An 18,669-nucleotide genomic window follows, 5' to 3' on the forward strand; every position below is an offset into this window, starting at 1 on the left:
GGGGAACATTCGTAGTCTTTCATTTCGGCTTCTTTTGTTGCAGTGTTGCTTAATTTGATTTTATCTCTTTTTGATATTAATATGATATGTGGGAATTTTGGATCTATTCAACAAATATTAATGTAAATAAAACATTAGTACTTCCGGTGCGTAATTCACCGAACAGTCTATTTTTTTTCAAAGTGAACCTTTTAAGTTAAAGCACACCAATTACTTCCGTCACCGAAAATAGGAGTATAAAGGTAGGGCAGTTTCAAGATCATATTTTATTTTTACGACCAACGTTGCAAGGTTCGGTCAAAGGTTGCTTTGTAAATTATGTTTCATCACTCATCAGCGGTCTTTTCCGAGTGAAGTTTTTAAATTTGGATCAATGTGTCTACCTCACAATTCTTGATTATGTTTGCTTACGTTGTTACTCTCGATTATGCTTGTTTGTTGTTTGCCCACCTATTTGATACATATGACGCTTTTAACTATTAATTTTAATAATAATAAATATACTTTTTTTGAATTTCAATATTTACTTTGAGACCAACAAGATCATCATCCGAGTAACAACCACACTTTACATGCTCAATTTGAATTTTACCGATTCGTGTTAAAGTCGGTGAATCTAATCCGAAAATTGGTTCTCCTTATCAGAACGGATCATGAAAATAGTTTTGTGTTTTCTCCTACTTTGTGTGCATTGTGGGGTCCTGTCACGAAGCTCGGACTATAAACTTGGCAACACTTACGGGTACAGAAGCTCTAATTCTAAAAATGATATCTGGGAAGATTCAAAACAAGATGATACATGTTACAAGGTAAAATTATATTTAAAACTGACATTATAGTTATGCTGACAAATATTTACCAGGATCGATCATTTGTGAATTCGAAAAAGGTCGTTGCGCATAGAAGTTTGGAAGAAATTTTTTAAACTTCATCATCATGGTACATTATTGTTTGATTTTATTGCATGAATTGATTCGATTAGAAAGTTACTCCGAACCATATATACTTCAGCGCGGTATATCGTTCCTAGACAAAAGTTTAGACGATGAAATTGAAGAGGAAATTGCAGGTTTTAACATGCAACGTAGTTGGAACGGACGGGTATGTTTTTAAAAGTTTTAATTGTTAGTAGTGCTTGTAACCTTAAGGGTCACAGATGTAAATTTCAATTTATTGCAGGAGATGATAGCTCTTACTTTCAAGTTTCATCATCATATAAATAATTTAATATCTTTTCTAGTTAATATATGTGAGAAATTCAAATAATGATCCGTCCAAGAGTAGTAAAATTTGAACATCCTATCCAATTTCTTCAGAAAGTGGTTTATAAGATCGACAACTTACCAAAGTGTACTGATATAAAAGATGCCGCAACAGTAAAGATGATTATTGACAATGCTGCAGAGACGTGGAATAAAGTTGAGGGGGCTAATGTTATGTGGGTGCAACATTAATTTATATATATATATATATTATTTATATTAATTTCTATACATTAGGACTTTGCTACACGTTGTATACATTAGGACTTTGCTACACGTTGTATACCTCTCTCGTGCGATCAAAAGGGGTTGCAGCGTACGTGTACGTGTGTCAATTAGGACTGGGTTTTCCGACCGGTAACCCTAAAACTTATCTTGACCTTAATCTAAACCCGATTCAAAACAAATTCTATCACTATCAGCATGGTTTAAATTTTCGCGTTGGTACTGTAATTGTAAGATTAAAAAAGATATTTTCCTAAAAGATCATCTCATTGCAATGATCTTACTCAACAGGTTGGTGAATATTGAGGATATTAAAAATAGCAACAAAGTTAAAGACAACCAAGACTTCGACAATAACAGCGAAAAGAACAACAATAACAGCAACGAAGATGAGTTTAGTAACGACACCGAAGAAATGGACGAATTACAATCTGCAGACTATAACATTAACGACTCTGAGTCAGACTTTCCAACTGACTACCAGGGTGTTGATATAATAGTGAGCTTCGAGCCCTGCAACCACTTGAAACACCGGGATAAGAACCCTAACGCATTCCTGGAGGAGTATGGGGAGGATTGTGAGGGAGTTTACGCTCACGCTCATTTCTTCGGTATGTACAAATGTGTAATATATCAACATTATTTTCGAATCACTCTGTTTTTTGTGGTATTTTCTGTCTTCACAAACTTTATTTCAGCTGGACTGATACTCGCTCATTTGTCTTACCATTAACTTAAAGTCATAACTATAAGACGGTAACACTGATTATACTCTACAGGTGATATTCATTTTAACGAGTTGATGACGTGGACAGATAAGGTGTTAACTGAGAAAGATCTGACTTTTAACGATTACGTAAAGCCAAACTTGTACTCTATTGCTTTACATGAATTTGGACATAGTCTGGGACTCAGGTGGGTGATTTAAAATTCCTGTAATTAATGGAACTGCATGTTTATAAGTAAGATCCTGTGCCCGAACAGTTTCAGAGAGTTTTCGGGCAACTGCACTTCTGCCTGATTTTAAATTCCAAAATCTGCAGGCACACGCTCGTGAAACAGGATGCGATGTACTGGGATTTTAGTGGTATGAGAAAACAAGAGCTGCTGGAGCTCGGAGAAAACGATATCAAGGAACTTAAGAATCTTTACAAGGGTGAGGGAATTAAACTTATCGAAGTTGTTTTATAATTATTTGTTTTATTAATTAGTTTACAACTTGTGACTTAATATTCGAATTTTTAACGAAGCTGCTATAATCCATATACATATTCACTATCTAGATGTTATGAAGTGCGCGTTTACGAGAGTATATTTGAACTACTTGTTTTCTTCTCAGCCCAATACTTAAATGATATTTCAGTGAAAGATAAGTGTCAAGACAAAGTGTCCATTTGTTCCAGAAACCAAGATCAGTACTGCAATAACGTTGAACAAAGACCGCTTTGTGCAAAAACCTGCGGCGATTGTGGTAAGTAAACTAGTTAAGGTGGTCAATATTTCTGTGAGTCCCTTTCCGATAGGACATTTTAATAAAAGATGGATTGAGCGACAATTTGACAGTAAAATGATTATTAGACACGATTTATATGACTACTTACACCTCTCTCCCCCAGATGAATGTGGTACAGGCTTAGTAGACGACTATATGAAGTGCAGTGAGAGCATCTGTAACGATATGAATCATCAAATGAGACCGTTCTGTCGGAAAACTTGTAAACTTTGTGACCCCGGCTCTATTACTGGTACGAATTTTATTTATAGAATTTGTTAATTCTCAACTGATTTAAACTGAGTAAATAATAATATGTGTTTTCTTCAGTATCTGTAAAAGCATTATAGGACGCGCATATCAGCATATTATTTTATCTTTATAAGAACAAAGGGAAAACAAATTACTAATGTCTACTGCATGTCTCGTAGTTATTACTCGTTAAAAACTCTTTAAGTACTTAACTCCAATACTTTGATCCCCTCCCCTAATTGCCCTCCCCCTTCTCTCCTAATCTCCCTCATGATTAACATTGCTCGTCAGGTAAGTGCACTGGACTACCCGGTAATATCTCCCGGCTGATTACAGATGAGAAGTTTCCTATTATCCGGGGTACCCCTGTTAAAGTGCGGTGTGAGAAGGGCTACAAGATAGACGGAGACGAGGTGATTACTTGTAGGGACGGGGAGGTCTTTACTTGGGAGGAAGAGGAACCTGAATGTGAACTGATACAGATCGAAGGTACTTAGCTAGTCAGCCAGTGAGACCGTAAAACAGTCAATGAGTCGTGTTATTTTGATTAATTTCCCAAGCCTGAAATGTGGATGACTTTTTGTCCAGTTGTGGAGGTAAATAACGTGTGCTGATTTATTCCTTATCATAACAGTCTCTGCAACACGATAATATTGTTCTATTAGTCCTCTCTAACTGGAAGAGGGTTCCTTGACTTTGATTTAGTGAGTTAAGTTTAACCGGACAAAGAAACAGTTCTAAAATGAATTTTCAATCATCAATACTTAGAGTTTTTTCAATCATTAATTGCATACAATTCGAGTGCATCCTTAGAAACGATAATAATCAAATTGAGATGTGGTACACTTGGGAATATCACAGTACTCCCAGGAGTCCAAAAATGTCCAGAATGCGTTCTTGTAGCACCACGGTTTTGTCTGGCCAGCCTCCCAATGGTTTCCATACTCAGGCTTAGGAGAAGGGTTCCTACATAGTGTGTGGTCTCCGACTCCAGCCCAGCTGAATTCAGGAGTTTGGTAGTCGTGACTAACCGGGTAGTCTAAGTTCCAGTTCTGGCAGCCGTACCCACTGATTGTTTCGCTGACCTTGCCCCGATAGCTGGCCCCGTACACAGAAAAGCAGTCCATATCCCAGATACAGGACGGGATGTCACAATCTTCTTTCTCTGTTTTGCTGATGTAACAGTAGGGTTTGGTAGCGTGTCCGTATCCATAAGGATTCTGGCAGAAGTGGTTTGGAGCCGCTCTGCCAGCTTCAGGAGTCTGCCTCCAGTTGATGCAGGCCTTGCCAGACTTTGAGGTCTTTCGGATAGATCCATGGTACTTCCAGCCCTGGTCCAGGCTGCAGAACACGTCGTTTATGAGGGCAACGAAGGATCCGACGTTAGAGAGTCTGCCAAGTTGATTCACGTTGTGTGCTCTCTGTCTTTCAGAAAGTCTCCTGCGGGACCCCTTTTTGTGGGATAATTCAAACAAATCAAACTCACCACTGATCACCCTGACAGATCGGACTGTGATGTTTAACTTCATTTCGTTGTCATAGTAACGGTAGCAGTTACCAGTCATGTCTTCTCCGGTGCACACCTCAATAACGGGTCCAATGCAGCCCTCCAGAGAGTCGGTTCCTACAGACCAAGTGAATGCAGTGTCTGGACACTGCATGCACTGCACAGCTCCTTCGACCGAGCTGTACTGGTGTCTAGGACAGGACCTGCAAGAGACAGGGTTTTCAATGTTGCTGAATGTACCCTTAGGACAGATCTGGCAGCCTTTATCAGGATCTCTATACCACCCGACGACACACTTCATTTCTTTGCATTGGTTGATGGACGTTGCAGCTACCTGGGCAGTTTCTTCACCCTCTGGACAGGCTTTGCAGCTATCAGCAGACGCAGCACCAGCCAGATCATTGTAAGTGTTCCTAGGACAAGGTTTTGGTTTGGATGATCCCTCTTCACAGAAGTGTCCAGCAGGAGCCGGCACGCAAGTGAGAGACCCTTGAAGAGAGTTGTAGGAGCCGGCAGCACAGAGTGAGCACACGGCAGCCTTATCGTCAGAGAACTGTCCGGCAGGACACAGCTCACATTGAGAGGAGGAGATGGAGTAGCTTCCAGCATCACATTCCTGGCAGGAGAGCTGACCCTCAAACTCGGTGATGGTTCCAGCTGGACACTCTTGGCAAGCAGCCTGTCCCTGTTGTGAGTTGAAGAACCCGGCAGCACACTTGACACAGCTAGCGGCAGCGGCGGCAGGTCCGTAGTATCCAGCAGCACAGTCCCCGCAATAAGCCTGTCCTGTCCTGTCCTGGAACTGTCCAACAGAACATTTCACGCACTGTGCGGCACCCTCAGCACTGTAATGTCCAGCACCACACAGGATACAGGACACGGAGCCAGCTTGGTCGGAGAATGTTCCGGCAGCACAAGGAAAGCACTGTCCTTCAGTCTCGTACTTTCCGGCAGCACAAGCTTTACAAACTCCATTAACAGGAACCTGACCCTCAGGGCAGATCACAATCTTGCACTCGGTAGCTCCTTCTTTATCAGAGTTTGAGGGGCAGTCCTTACAGGCGGTGGCTCCAGCTGCATCCCCGTACTTCAGGACGGGACAGAGAAGGCACTCAGAGCCGTCAACAGGGGAGTAGCTGCCTGCAGGACAGTCATAACAATGATCAAATGCTCCGCTTTTCATCGGGGAGGAAGTTCCTGCTGGGCAGAGTTTGCAGTCGGTAGAAGCAGCAACATCCTGGTATTGGCCAGCCGAGCAGATTTTGCACCCTGCTGCTCCTTCTTCGTCCTGGAAGTGTCCGGGGAGACATTCCTCACAGACGGTTCCACCCTCAATGGGACTGTGCTTTCCTTTATCACAAGGGAAGCAATCGTAGCCACCAGTCTCTGTTGTGATCGCTCCAGCAGAACACTTCATGCACTCCCAGTACCCCATCTCGGGGGTGTAAGTACCGGCGGGACACATGTCACAGGCAAAACTACCCTCCATATTGGCGAACTCACCCTCGTAGCACTGTTCACATTCGTCATATCCTTCAACGTGTGTTCCGTTAACAGACCAGGTACCTTTAGGACACTCGTCCCCATCAGCTAAATCCAAGATATCATCAACAGAGGTTCTGTCTCCAGAAGCCTGGAGAATAAGCAGTAGACACAGAGCTAAACTTCTCATGATTACGAATTTGCAAATATCGGAAAATGTTTTAGCTAATGTTGGAAGGGGTTTAATTGACAGGAGTTTATTAAGTAAGTCTTTTGACCAGGTGTAACTGTGTGAAAAGACAAACTGGAATTATTGATTTAGCCGCGTCAATCAAATCGTCCGGTTCAGCACTAGACGAGTTAGCGTCCCAAAAGTCCAGCTGCTGATCGGCTAATCTTTTCACAGCTGTCAGTCTGTCACTTTGACTGTGAAATATTGCGTTGTAACTGTAAAGCGGAAGTTTTACTATCAGTATCACCATCAATAATAATTTGGTAGTTGAGCAATGTTCCGTGAATTGAATTAGAATGAAAGCTTTGAAGAGACTTTGTTTATAGTAGCTAGAATCATAAACAGTAAACGTGGTATCATGATTTTACTAGAGCGAGAAATTACCAGTGAATTGCAGCATCTTTTATATATTCAAGTTAAAACGAAATATTCTTATAACAGTAGCTTAGCTTGAAACATTTCATTAGTCGTATAAAATTCAATTGTTTTCAGAAGAAGAGCAGTGTGTTGATGTACGTGCGAAAAACTGCAAAAGGCTAAAGTCGAAACCAGATAGAATAAAGAAGAAATGCAAGAAGTCCATTTGGAAGAAGTCGTGTCCACAAACATGTGGTGCTTGCAAAATAGGCCCCGAAAAGAAAAAAAGAAAAGTGTAAAAGAAGACTTGAACGGAAACATGGACGAAAAGTCCTCGTATTAAATTTAAAGTTAAATGCCCCGGACTTGGTCATGAAATTAAATGCATCTCTCAGCTCATTGATGAAGATCTGAATTGTATTTTATGTCCGGATGCGACTTTAAATATAAAATATGTAATTATTGATCGTTGAAAAAACTTATAGTGAGCAGATCTCTCTTCGCCATCAGCCAAACTAAAGACAGTGCCTGAGTGCAACTACAACACGTTGGGTAGTGATTGGTCACTATCTTGTGTTATCATAATATGTTATAAACTAATTACAACAGCTAATTACGACACTGTTTTAAACCATGTAATTACAACACTTTAAATATATTACATTTATTGAGGATGTTACGGAAGGAATTAATTTAGTGTAGTCCGAGGAGACACAATCCTCCTCTCGTCCTTGAATGAACTAATAGTATGTTTACAAATTAAGCGATTTACGTACGTTGAAGTTATTTGTTGCTATGTCATAATGTTATAATATCATATTAATCCTAAACATGTTTCACATTATTTAACGTTGAAATGGTTAGATTTTCTTTTCTTTTGAGTTACCCACACAAGATTAACGTCACAGTTCACACATAACGTCACAACTACTCAAATAGAGTTCAGGAGGGGCAACATATATTGCTTACAGTGTTAGCAAGAGTGAATGCGGTTAATCCAACCCTTCAACAGTACTTTAAGAATCGTGATAAAACATTAATAATATCAAATGAAATTACGGTTATGAGCCTAATCACTAATACTGGGTTGTTTTTTCGAACAAGAGTTCACGTTTATTCAGGTAGTAGGAAGGAACGGAAAAACTGGTTCATGCGATTAGCAAATTTTGCTCGCTGACTTAACTTCTCTACAGTATCCGCATTCATGTGTCAAGTTATGCATCCAAGAATTCCATCACAAATTAAGAATTCAAAAAAAATTTTAGACATTGAAGAAATTGAGAAAGTTTACAAGTTTACAAAAGGGTTTTTAGATAGATTCAGACCCTTGGAGTTAGAAGAACCGAAAGCTGAGAGCCTCGTTTAACTTTAAGCAGCCAGCTTTACTCATTAAGTGCAATATCATTTACTTTATATTTTTACTGACAAATAAAACAGTTCAACGATTTATTTCATACCATTAATATTCAAACTTTTTACCAATCATTAATTTTAATACAATACATCAATTGCATCCTTAGAAACGGTAGAAATCAAACTTGGCTCTGGAGCAGGCAGGAATATCACAATAATCCCAGATCTCAAACCAAGACCAGAAGTAGTCCTTGAAGCACCAGGGTCTACCCTCGCTCTCCGGGCTCGGGTTCCTGCACTTTGTGTGCTCTCCTACACCAGCCCAGTTGTATTCGGGAGAGTGGTAGCTGTGGATAACAGGGTAGTCAGTGTTCCAGTTCTGGCAGACGTGTCCACTGATTGTGTCACCAACCTTTCCTCGGTATTGGACTCCGTTACCGGTAAAGCAGTCCATGTCCCAGATGCAGGATGGAATGTCGCATTCCTCTGTTTCTGTTTCGCTGATGTAACAGAAGGGTTTGGCAGCGAGATGGTTTCCGTTAGGATTCTGGCAGAAGTGGTTTGGAGCCGCTCTGCCAGCCAGAGGGGTCCTCTTCCAGTTGATGCAGGCCTTGCCAGACTTTGAGGTCTTCCGGATAGATCCATGGTACTTCCAGCCCTGGTCCAGGCTGCAGAACACGTCGTTTATGAGGGCAACGAAGGATCCGACGTTGGAGAGTCTTCCAAGTTGATTCACGTTGTGAGCTCCGTGTCTCTCTGCAAGCTTTGTGTAGTATCCCCTCTTGTTGGATAAGTCGAACAAATCAAACTCTCCGCTTATAACCTTGACAGATTTTACTGTGACATTTACCAGCATTTCGTTGTCGTAGTAACGGTAGCAGTTTCCAGTCATGTCTTCTCCGGTGCACACCTCTATAACGGGTCCAATGCAGCCATCCAGAGAGTCAGTTCTTTCAGACCATGTGAATGCAGTGTCTGGACACTGCATGCACTGTACAGCTCCTTCAACAGAGTTGTACTGGTGTCTAGGACAGGACCTACAAGCGACAGCATTTGCAATGTTGCTGAATGTACCCTTAGGGCAGATCTGGCAGCCTTGATCAGGATCCCTGAAGTATCCCGGAACACAGTTGATATCTTTGCATTGGTCGGCGGAAGTTGCTGCTTTCTGAGCAGTTTCTTTACCCTCTGGGCAAGCTTTGCAGCCATTAGCAGCTACAGCACCAGTCAGCTCATTGTAAGTACTTCTAGGACAAGGTGTGGGTTCAGCTGAACCATCTGGGCAGTAGTGACCAGCAGGGCTAATCTCCTCTTGATCAGATTCACTGCCAGCAGGACAGTAATATCCAGCACTGCAGAGACCGGAGGGGGCTACTAAACCAGCCTGGTCACAGTATTTCCCGGCAGGACACACAACGCACTCATCAAGTGAGACAGAACCAGCGTTGGGGTTGTAGGTTCCAATAGGACAGGGTGTTCCAGAAGAGGATCCTTCTCCGCAGATACTTCCTGCTGGGCAGTCAGTAGGAGCGACAGAGCCCTCCTCACAGTAACTTCCTGCTGGACAGACCTTAGCATCAACAGCACCCTCGGAGTCTACGTATTTACCAGCAGGGGCGGGCATGCAACCAGAAGATCCTTCATAAGGGGTGTAGGAGCCGGCAGCACAGAGTGAGCACACGGCAGCCTTATCGTCAGAGAACTGTCCGGCAGGACACAGCTCACATTGAGAGGAGGAGATGGAGTAGCTTCCGGCATCACATTCCTGGCAGGAGAGCTGACCCTCAATCTCGGTGATGGTTCCAGCTGGACACTCTTGGCAAGCAGCCTGTCCCTGTTGTGAGTTGAAGAAACCGGCAGCACACTTGACACAGCTAGCGGCAGCGGCGGCAGGTCCGTAGTATCCAGCAGCACAGTCCTCACAATAAGCCTGTCCTGTCCTGTCCTGGAACTGTCCAACAGAACATTTCACGCACTGTGCGGCACCCTTAGCACTGTAATGTCCAGCACCACACAGGATACAGGACACCGAGCCAGCTTGGTCGGAGAATGATCCGGCAGCACAAGGCAAGCACTCTCCTTCAATCTCGTACTGTCCGGCAGCACAAGCCTCACATTTACCATCCTTCACGATCTGACCAGCTGGACACACGATCTTACACTCAGTCATACCCTCTGCATCGTTACCGTCACATGGCAGACATGCTGTCATGCCCTCTTCAGCACCATAGGTCTTCACGGGGCAGATGCTACAGCTAGCAGCTCCTGAAATGTTGCTGTAGTAGCCCTTGGAGCATTTGGTGCACGAATCAGCGCCAAGTAAGGCAAAGGAACCAGCATCACAAGCTTCACAAACTCCATCAACAGGGACCTGGCCCTCGGGGCAGGCAAGGGTGCAGTCGGTAGCTCCTTCTTTATCAGAGTTTGAGGGGCAGTCCTTACAGGCGGTAGCTCCAGCTGCATCCCCGTACTTCAGGACGGGACAGAGGAGGCACTCAGAGCCGTTAACAGGGGAGTAGCTGCCGGCAGGGCAGTCAACACAAGCAGTAACAGCTCCGCTCTGCGCTGGGGAAGAAGTTCCTGCTGGGCAGAGTTTGCAGTCGGTAGAAGCAGCAACATCCTGGTATTGGCCAGCCGAGCAGACTTTGCACCCTGCTGCTCCTTCTTCGTCCTGGAAGTGTCCGGGGAGACATTCCTCACAGACGGTTCCACCCTCAACGGGACTGTGCTTTCCTTTACCACAAGGGAAGCAATCGTAGCCACCAGTCTCTGTTGTGATCGCTCCAGCAGAACACTTCATGCACTCCCAGTACCCCATCTCGGGGGTGTAAGTACCGGCGGGACACATATCACAGGCAATACTACCCTCCATATTGGCGAACTCACCCTCGTAGCACTGTTCACATTCTTCATATCCTTCAACGTGTGTTCCGTTAACAGACCAGGTACCTTTAGGACACTCGTCCCCATCAGCTAAATCCAAGATATCATCAACAGAGGTCCTGTCTCCAGAAGCCTGGAGAATAAGCAGTAGACACAGAGCTAAACTTCTCATGATTACGAATTTGCAAATATCGGAAAATCTTTTAGCTAATGTTGGAAGGGGTTTAATTGACAGGAGTTTATTAAGTAAGTCTTTTGACCAGGTGTAACTGTGTGAAAAGACAAACTGTAATCTTTGATTAGGCCGCGTCAATCAAATCGTCCGGTTCAGCACTAGACGAGTTAGCGTCCCAAAAGTCCAGCTGCTGATCGGCTAATCTTTTCCCAGCTGTCAGTCTGTCACTTATACTGTGAAATATTGCGTTGTAACTGCAAAGCGGAAGTTTTACTATCAGTATCACCATCGATTATAATTTGGTAGTTGAGCAATGTTCCGTGAATTGAATTAGAATGAAAGCTTTGAAGAGAATTTGTTTATAGTAGCTAGAATCATAAACAGTAAACGTGCTATCATAATTTTACTAGAGCGAGAAATTACCAGTGAAATGCAGAATTTATATCTTCAAGTTAAAACGAAAGATTCTTATAACAGTAGCTTAGCTTGAAACATTTTATTAGTCGTATAAAATTCAAATGTTTTCAGAAGAAGAGCAGTGTGTTGATGTACGTGCGAAAAACTGCAAAAGGCTAAAGTCGAAACCAGATAGAATAAAGAAGAAATGCAAAAAGTCCATTTGGAAGAAGTCGTGTCCACAAACATGTGGTGCTTGCAAAATAGGCCCCGAAAAGAAAAAAAGAAAAGTGTAAAAGAAGACTTGAACGGAAATATGGACGAAAAGTCCTCGTATTAAATTTAAAGTTAAATGCCCCGGACTTGGTCATGAAATTAAATGCATCTCTCAGCTCATTGATGAAGATCTGAATTTTATTTTATGTCCGGATGCGACTTTAAATACGTTGAAAAAACTTATAGTGAGCAGATCTCTCTTCGCCATCAGCCAAACTAAAGACAGTGCCTGAGTGCAACTACAACACGTTGGGTAGTGATTGGTCACTATCTGGTGTTTTCATAATATGTTATAAACTAATTACAACAGCTAATTACGACACTGTTTTAAACCATGTAATAACAACACTTTAAATATATTACATTTATTGAGGATGTTACAGAAGGAATTAATTTAGTGTAGTCCGAGGAGTCACAATCCTCCTTTCGTCCTTAAATGAACTTATAGTATGTTTACAAATTAAGCGATTTTACGTACGTTGAAGTTATTTGTTGCTATGTCATAATGTTATAATATCATATTAATCCTAAACATGTTTCACATTATTTAACGTTGAAATTGTTAGATTTTCTTTTCTTTTGATTTACCCACACAAGATTAACGTCACACATAACGTCACAAATACTCAAATAGAGTTCAGGAGAGGCAACATATATTGCTTACAGTGTTAGCAAGAGTGAATGCGGTTAATCCAACCCTTCAACAGTACTTTAAGAATCGTGATAAAACATTAATAACATCAAATGAAATTATGAGCCTAATCACTAATACTGGATTGTTTTTTCGAACAAGAGTTCAAGTTTATTCAGGTAGTAGGAAGGAACGGAAAAACTGGTTCATGCGATTAGCAAATTTTGCTCGCTGACTTAACTTCTCTGCCGTATCAATTTTTTTTAAACCTCGACAGTATCCGCATTCATGTGTCAAGTTATGCATCCAAGAATTCCATCACAAATTAAGAATTCAACAAAAATTTTAGACATTGAAGAAATTGAGAAAGTTTACAAGTTTACAAAAAGGTTTTTAGATAGATTCAGGCCCTTGGAGTTAAAAGAACCGAAAGCGGAGAGCCTCGTTTAAATTTAAGCAGTCAGCTTTACTCATTAAGTGTAACATCATTTACTTTATACTTTTACTGACAAATAAAACAGTTCAACGATTTATTTCATACCATTAATATTCAAACTTTTTACCAATCATTAATTTTAATACAATACATCAATTGCATCCTTAGAAACGGTAGAAATCAAACTTGGCTCTGGAGCAGGCAGGAATATCACAATAATCCCAGATCTCAAACCAAGACCAGAAGTAGTCCTTGAAGCACCAGGGTCTACCCTCGCTCTCCGGGCTCGGGTTCCTGCACTTTGTGTGCTCTCCTACACCAGCCCAGTTGTATTCGGGAGAGTGGTAGCTGTGGATAACAGGGTAGTCAGTGTTCCAGTTCTGGCAGACGTGTCCACTGATTGTGTCACCAACCTTTCCTCGGTATTGCACTCCGTTACCGGTAAAGCAGTCCATGTCCCAGATGCAGGATGGAATGTCGCATTCCTCTGTTTCTGTTTCGCTGATGTAACAGAAGGGTTTGGCAGCGAGATGGTTTCCGTTAGGATTCTGACAGAAGTGGTTTGGAGCTGCCCTGCCAGCCAGAGGGGTCCTCTTCCAGTTGATGCAGGCCTTGCCAGACTTTGAGGTCTTCCGGATAGATCCATGGTACTTCCAGCCCTGGTCCAGGCTGCAGAACACGTCGTTTATGAGGGCAACGAAGGATCCGACGTTGGAGAGTCTTCCAAGTTGATTCACGTTGTGAGCTCCGTGTCTCTCTGCAAGCTTTGTGTAGTATCCCCACTTGTTGGATAAGTCGAACAAATCAAACTCTCCACTTATAACCTTGACAGATTTTACTGTGACATTTACCAGCATTTCGTTGTCGTAGTAACGGTAGCAGTTTCCAGTCATGTCTTCTCCGGTGCACACCTCTATAACGGGTCCAATGCAGCCATCCAGAGAGTCAGTTCTTTCAGACCATGTGAATGCAGTGTCTGGACACTGCATGCACTGTACAGCTCCTTCAACAGAGTTGTACTGGTGTCTAGGACAGGACCTGCAAGCGACAGCGTTTGCAATGTTGCTGAATGTACCCTTAGGGCAGATCTGGCAGCCTTGATCAGGATCCCTGAAGTATCCCGGAACACAGTTGATATCTTTGCATTGGTCGGCGGAAGTTGCTGCTTTCTGGGCAGTTTCTTTACCCTCTGGGCAGGCTATGCAACCATCAGCAGACACAGCACCAGCCAGCTCATTGTAAGTACTTCTAGGGCAAGGTGTGGGTTCAGCTGAACCATCTGGGCAGTAGTGACCAGCAGGGCTAATCTCCTCTTGATCAGATTCACTGCCAGCAGGACAGTAATATCCAGCACTGCAGAGACCGGAGGGGGCTACTAAACCAGCCTGGTCACAGTATTTCCCGGCAGGACACACAACGCACTCATCAAGTGAGACAGAACCAGCGTTGGGGTTGTAGGTTCCAATAGGACAGGGTGTTCCAGAAGAGGATCCTTCTCCGCAGATACTTCCTGCTGGGCAGTCAGTAGGAGCGACAGAGCCCTCCTCACAGTAACTTCCTGCTGGACAGACCTTAGCATCAACAGCACCCTCGGAGTCTACGTATTTACCAGCAGGGGCGGGCATGCAACCAGAAGATCCTTCATAAGGGGTGTAGGAGCCGGCAGCACAGAGTGAGCACACGGCAGCCTTATCGTCAGAGAACTGTCCGGCAGGACACAGCTCACATTGAGAGGAGGAGATGGAGTAGCTTCCAGCATCACATTCCTGGCAGGAGAGCTGACCCTCAATCTCGGTGATGGTTCCAGCTGGACACTCTTGGCAAGCAGCCTGTCCCTGTTGTGAGTTGAAGAACCCGGCAGCACACTTGACACAGCTAGCGGCAGCGGCGGCAGGTCCGTAGTATCCAGCAGAACAGTCCTCACAATTAGCCTGTCCTGTCTTGTCCTGGTATTGTCCAGCAGAGCACTCCGAACACTGTGAGGCACCCTCAGCACTGTAATGTCCAGCAACGCACAGGTCACAGGACACAGAGCCAGCTTGGTCGGAGAATGATCCGGCAGCACAAGGCAAGCACTGTCCTTCAGTCTCGTACTGTCCGGCAGCACAAGCCTCACATTTACCATCCTTCACGATCTGACCAGCAGGACACACGATCTTACACTCAGTCATACCCTCTGCATCGTTACCGTCACATGGCAGACATGCTGTCATGCCCTCTTCAGCACCATAGGTCTTCACGGGGCAGATGCTACAGCTAGCAGCTCCTGAAATGTTGCTGTAGTAGCCCTTGGAGCATTTGGTGCACGAATCAGCGCCAAGTAAGGCAAAGGAACCAGCATCACAAGCTTCACAAACTCCATCAACAGGGACCTGACCCTCAGGGCAGATCAGGAGGCAGTCGGTAGCTCCTTCTTTATCAGAGTTTGAGGGGCAGTCCTTACAGGCGGTAGCTCCAGCTGCATCCCTGTACTTCAGGACGGGACAGAGGAGGCACTCAGAGCCGTCAACAGGGGAGTAGCTGCCGGCAGGGCAGTCAACACAAGCAGTAACAGCTCCGCTCTGCGCTGGGGAAGAAGTTCCTGCTGGGCAGAGTTTGCAGTCGGTAGAAGCAGCAACATCCTGGTATTGGCCAGCCGAGCAGACTTTGCACCCTGCTGCTCCTTCTTCGTCCTGGAAGTGTCCGGGGAGACATTCCTCACAGACGGTTCCACCCTCAACGGGGCTGTGCTTTCCTTTACCACAGGGGAAGCAAGCGTAGTTACCACTCTCCATAGTAATCTCTCCAGCAGGACAGTTCAAGCACTCCCAGAATCCCATCTCGGGGGTGTAAGTACCGGCGGGACACATGTCACAGGCAACACTACCCTCCATATTGGCGAACTCACCCTCGTAGCATTGCTCACATTCGTCAGCTCCTTCAAAGTGTGTTCCATCCACAGACCAGGTACCTTTGGGACAATCGTCCCCATCAGCTAAATCCAAGATATCATCAACAGAGGTCCTGTCTCCAGAAGCCTGGAGAATAAGCAGTAGACACAGAGCTAAACTTCTCATGATTACGAATTTGTGAAAGTCTGGGAATGGTCTAGCTAAGGGCTTAAGAGGAAAATATATTGACGAGGGTATAAATGAGTTAAGTAACCAGGTGCCGAGGTACACGTGACTTAAGTTGGTTACTTGACCAGCCCGTCCCTGTATGAGTAGACCGACTGTAATTGTTAAGTTGAACGTGTCAATCAAATCGTCCCGTTCAGTGTGCCAGTCTGACTGAGTTAGCGTCCCACTAGTCCAGCTGCCAAGCTGCTAATCTCCTTCCAAGCTGCTAATCTCCTTCCAGCTGTCACGCTGACTCACTGACTGTGAAGATGTTCTTTGTAATTGCAGAGTGGAAGTGTTACTATCACCCTTCACAATTGGGGTACGTCTTGTTTAACACGATTAAAAGATGTAAAATTTTGTTGAATTATTAAGACTGGTCTACTTCAGGTAATAAATTTGTAAAATACAGATGGTTGATGGCAATAAGAAAAAGAAGGAGCATTTCTCCTAATTGCACTTCCTCGCTACTATTAATATAAAATTCACATTTTAAATATTTTCAGACGAAGAGAAGGGTGTTACTGGGGTGTTGGAACTTGGAATTGGCTCCATTTTGTCGATTACATCACATTACTTTATTCCAACGTTTAGAGATTCCAGCTAGATCTCATCGCAGTTTTAGCCCTTGAGTAGGTATGATGTGGAACATCGGCATTTAGCCATTGTTATTGAGGGTGGAAATAAAATCTGAAATGAAAGTGATTAATATAATTTGATACTTCAATGAACCATTTCTTTTTCTAGGATCTTGAAAAATAGGATGGACTCATATAAAACGTACATTCCTGAACGTTTCTTTTTCCTCGGTATTACTCAATCATCATTACTTTAGCAACTGCGTTGTACTGGTACAAACGCAAGTACTTTCTTTATTTTATAACTTAAACTAATTAAAAAATAGGTAAGTTAGTCGGTTTTCAATAAGTACGTACACAGACACAACAATTGATTGACGATGTTGCATTCGTTCAAGTGTCTTTTTTACCAAAGTTTGTAATTTGACGATATTACTTAACGATGCATTCAAATTAGTTCTCGATCATGCTATCAGAGCGGAGCGCTTATTTCCCTGGGAAATTTTTTACGGCAGTTGCAACGCTGAATGAGAGCAAATTTCACGATGAAATCGATATAATGTGATGCTATCCGAGAGCAACATCTTACTTTGAGTAGATTAATATTCATCATCCGGCACTGCAGAGAAAATACTCTCATAAACAGAGATGTTAACTTTTTTAATTTTATTTTTCTTCTCCACTTTATGATCACAATGAAGTGAATAACGATTTTACCACATGTTGTATGTTAATGCAGTTTAACGACTCACCGAGACTTATCGAAGCCGGATTTACCACTAGGAATCCACTTTCATTTCTACAACATTCATTGCCGCTGAGAGAAGACTCACGTGCCAGACTTATTTATGTCGTCACTGTCTTAGTGGTATGATAGCGCAATTTTTATTGTTTAGGAATCTTTTTAATTTCCAGTTATAACTTGATATCTTCATTTCTCTCCAATTCGTAAAGGAATGTATCAAAAACAAAAGCCCATTAAAATTGCTTAATGTTATCGCTGTGACACTCCTGTAACTATTCCGCCATTGTACTTGTTACCTTTCATTATTGTACAGCAGGAAGAAGCTTTGAATAATAAGTTTGAGACATTACATTAAGTTTGCTGTTGTACCGTGGGTCCCACAGTCCGTGGTATGGTTTATAAGCTTGGGATGAATTTTGGGCTTGAGATGTCCTATAACATAGGAGCTATTCCTTTTCGTGCAGCGCTGCTGTTTGGCAGTCACACCTTGGCAGCCACACCATTTTATTCTGATGTTTAAATACTCTTGGAATCAGTACTCATATTGATCGTATTCTTTTCAATTATTTCACAGCAGCTGCTTTATTGAAGATGAGAGTATAACTGGTTTGTTCCCGCCAAGTTCTTGTTAACCGGTAACCATGACAACTAACCTTGTAAAGCTTGACGAATCCTAACATCTCCCCTAAAGAGTAAGGACAACCTAGCCTTTGCCATGAGCCGTGCTACTGCTAGGAAAAATACATACTAACTTCAATAATCATTATAAAGATATTAATATGAAGTATAAACATAAATCAAGTGCTGTAAGAATTTTATAAAACAATTTCTCAACATGTCTTTCAAATATTTATCAGAGGATGCGTCAAATGGTCGGAAGAAAGTTTATTGGTCAACAAAGAAAGAGCGGCCAAGTTTTAAAATAAACTGTACCAGCTCGTTACTTATACTTAATAAGTTAATTGTAAGGCACCTGGTACCTCTTAAATTAGTTGTTAGTTATATTCTGTTTGATTGAATGTTGTATTTTAACTGATGGAAACGAAGGAGCGGGTCGTTTATAAATTTTTAATGATAAATTAATTCGTCTCCGCAACTAAATGTAAATAACTAAATATATTTTTGACGAGTTGTTTTATTCCGTTCCACATGGCATAGTTGGTTGCTAAACTGGAAAAAACGTGGTTGTAAAGTGTAAACGTAATCGTTAAGTATGATACTGATCGTGTCCTTGTACCAAGATCTCCACTTTACAACTATGATCAGCCCTGATCGTTTATAGATCGTAT

General features: G+C 42.7%; 5 protein-coding genes across 5 annotated transcripts in view; 2 read left to right on the forward strand and 3 right to left on the reverse strand.

Moving 5' to 3' along the window:
* Positions 1–18,669, reverse strand: part of LOC134819948 (short transient receptor potential channel 4-like) — a 219,816-nt gene that overhangs the window by 23,615 nt on the left and 177,532 nt on the right. The window lies entirely within an intron of this gene.
* Positions 560–7,197, forward strand: LOC134819306 (uncharacterized). Its single transcript, XM_063829199.1, has 10 exons — positions 560–809; positions 1,012–1,101; positions 1,317–1,438; positions 1,779–2,098; positions 2,267–2,402; positions 2,531–2,643; positions 2,851–2,958; positions 3,104–3,232; positions 3,523–3,720; positions 6,945–7,197. Exons 1-10 carry the CDS (start codon positions 654–656, stop codon positions 7,106–7,108), a joined length of 1,536 nt encoding a protein of 511 aa, XP_063685269.1. The 5' UTR covers positions 560–653; the 3' UTR covers positions 7,109–7,197.
* On the reverse strand, positions 8,326–11,254 carry LOC134819848 (proprotein convertase subtilisin/kexin type 5-like). Its single transcript, XM_063829999.1, has one exon. The coding sequence runs from the start codon at positions 11,215–11,217 to the stop codon at positions 8,326–8,328; it is 2,892 nt and encodes a 963-aa protein (XP_063686069.1). The 5' UTR covers positions 11,218–11,254.
* The window catches only part of LOC134819850 (WD repeat-containing protein 49-like), a 48,762-nt gene continuing 42,342 nt past the window's right edge, over positions 12,250–18,669 (forward strand). The window contains 1 exon segment of the mRNA XM_063830001.1: positions 12,250–12,263. The gene's annotated coding sequence lies outside the window, so the exon portion shown is untranslated.
* Positions 13,124–16,015, reverse strand: LOC134819849 (proprotein convertase subtilisin/kexin type 5-like). Its single transcript, XM_063830000.1, has one exon. The coding sequence runs from the start codon at positions 16,013–16,015 to the stop codon at positions 13,124–13,126; it is 2,892 nt and encodes a 963-aa protein (XP_063686070.1).

The sequence above is a fragment of the Bolinopsis microptera genome, chromosome 8, assembly GCF_026151205.1.
Source record: "Bolinopsis microptera isolate Bmic1 chromosome 8, MBARI_Bmic_1.0, whole genome shotgun sequence".
Taxonomy (NCBI): domain Eukaryota; kingdom Metazoa; phylum Ctenophora; class Tentaculata; order Lobata; family Bolinopsidae; genus Bolinopsis; species Bolinopsis microptera.

What these genes read in the sequence shown, in the direction of transcription:
- LOC134819306 (XM_063829199.1), top strand. Translation starts at nt 654, where the DNA reads ATGAAAATAGTTTTGTGTTTTCTCCTACTTTGTGTGCATTGTGGGGTC. An exon ending in GTTGAGGGGGCTAATGTTAT is followed by an intron (nt 1,439 to 1,778) that starts GTGGGTGCAACA and finishes CTTACTCAACAG; the next exon opens with GTTGGTGAATATTGAGGATA. An exon ending in CGCTCACGCTCATTTCTTCG is followed by an intron (nt 2,099 to 2,266) that starts GTATGTACAAAT and finishes TATACTCTACAG; the next exon opens with GTGATATTCATTTTAACGAG.
- LOC134819848 (XM_063829999.1), bottom strand. Translation starts at nt 11,217, where the DNA reads ATGAGAAGTTTAGCTCTGTGTCTACTGCTTATTCTCCAGGCTTCTGGA.
- LOC134819849 (XM_063830000.1), bottom strand. Translation starts at nt 16,015, where the DNA reads ATGAGAAGTTTAGCTCTGTGTCTACTGCTTATTCTCCAGGCTTCTGGA.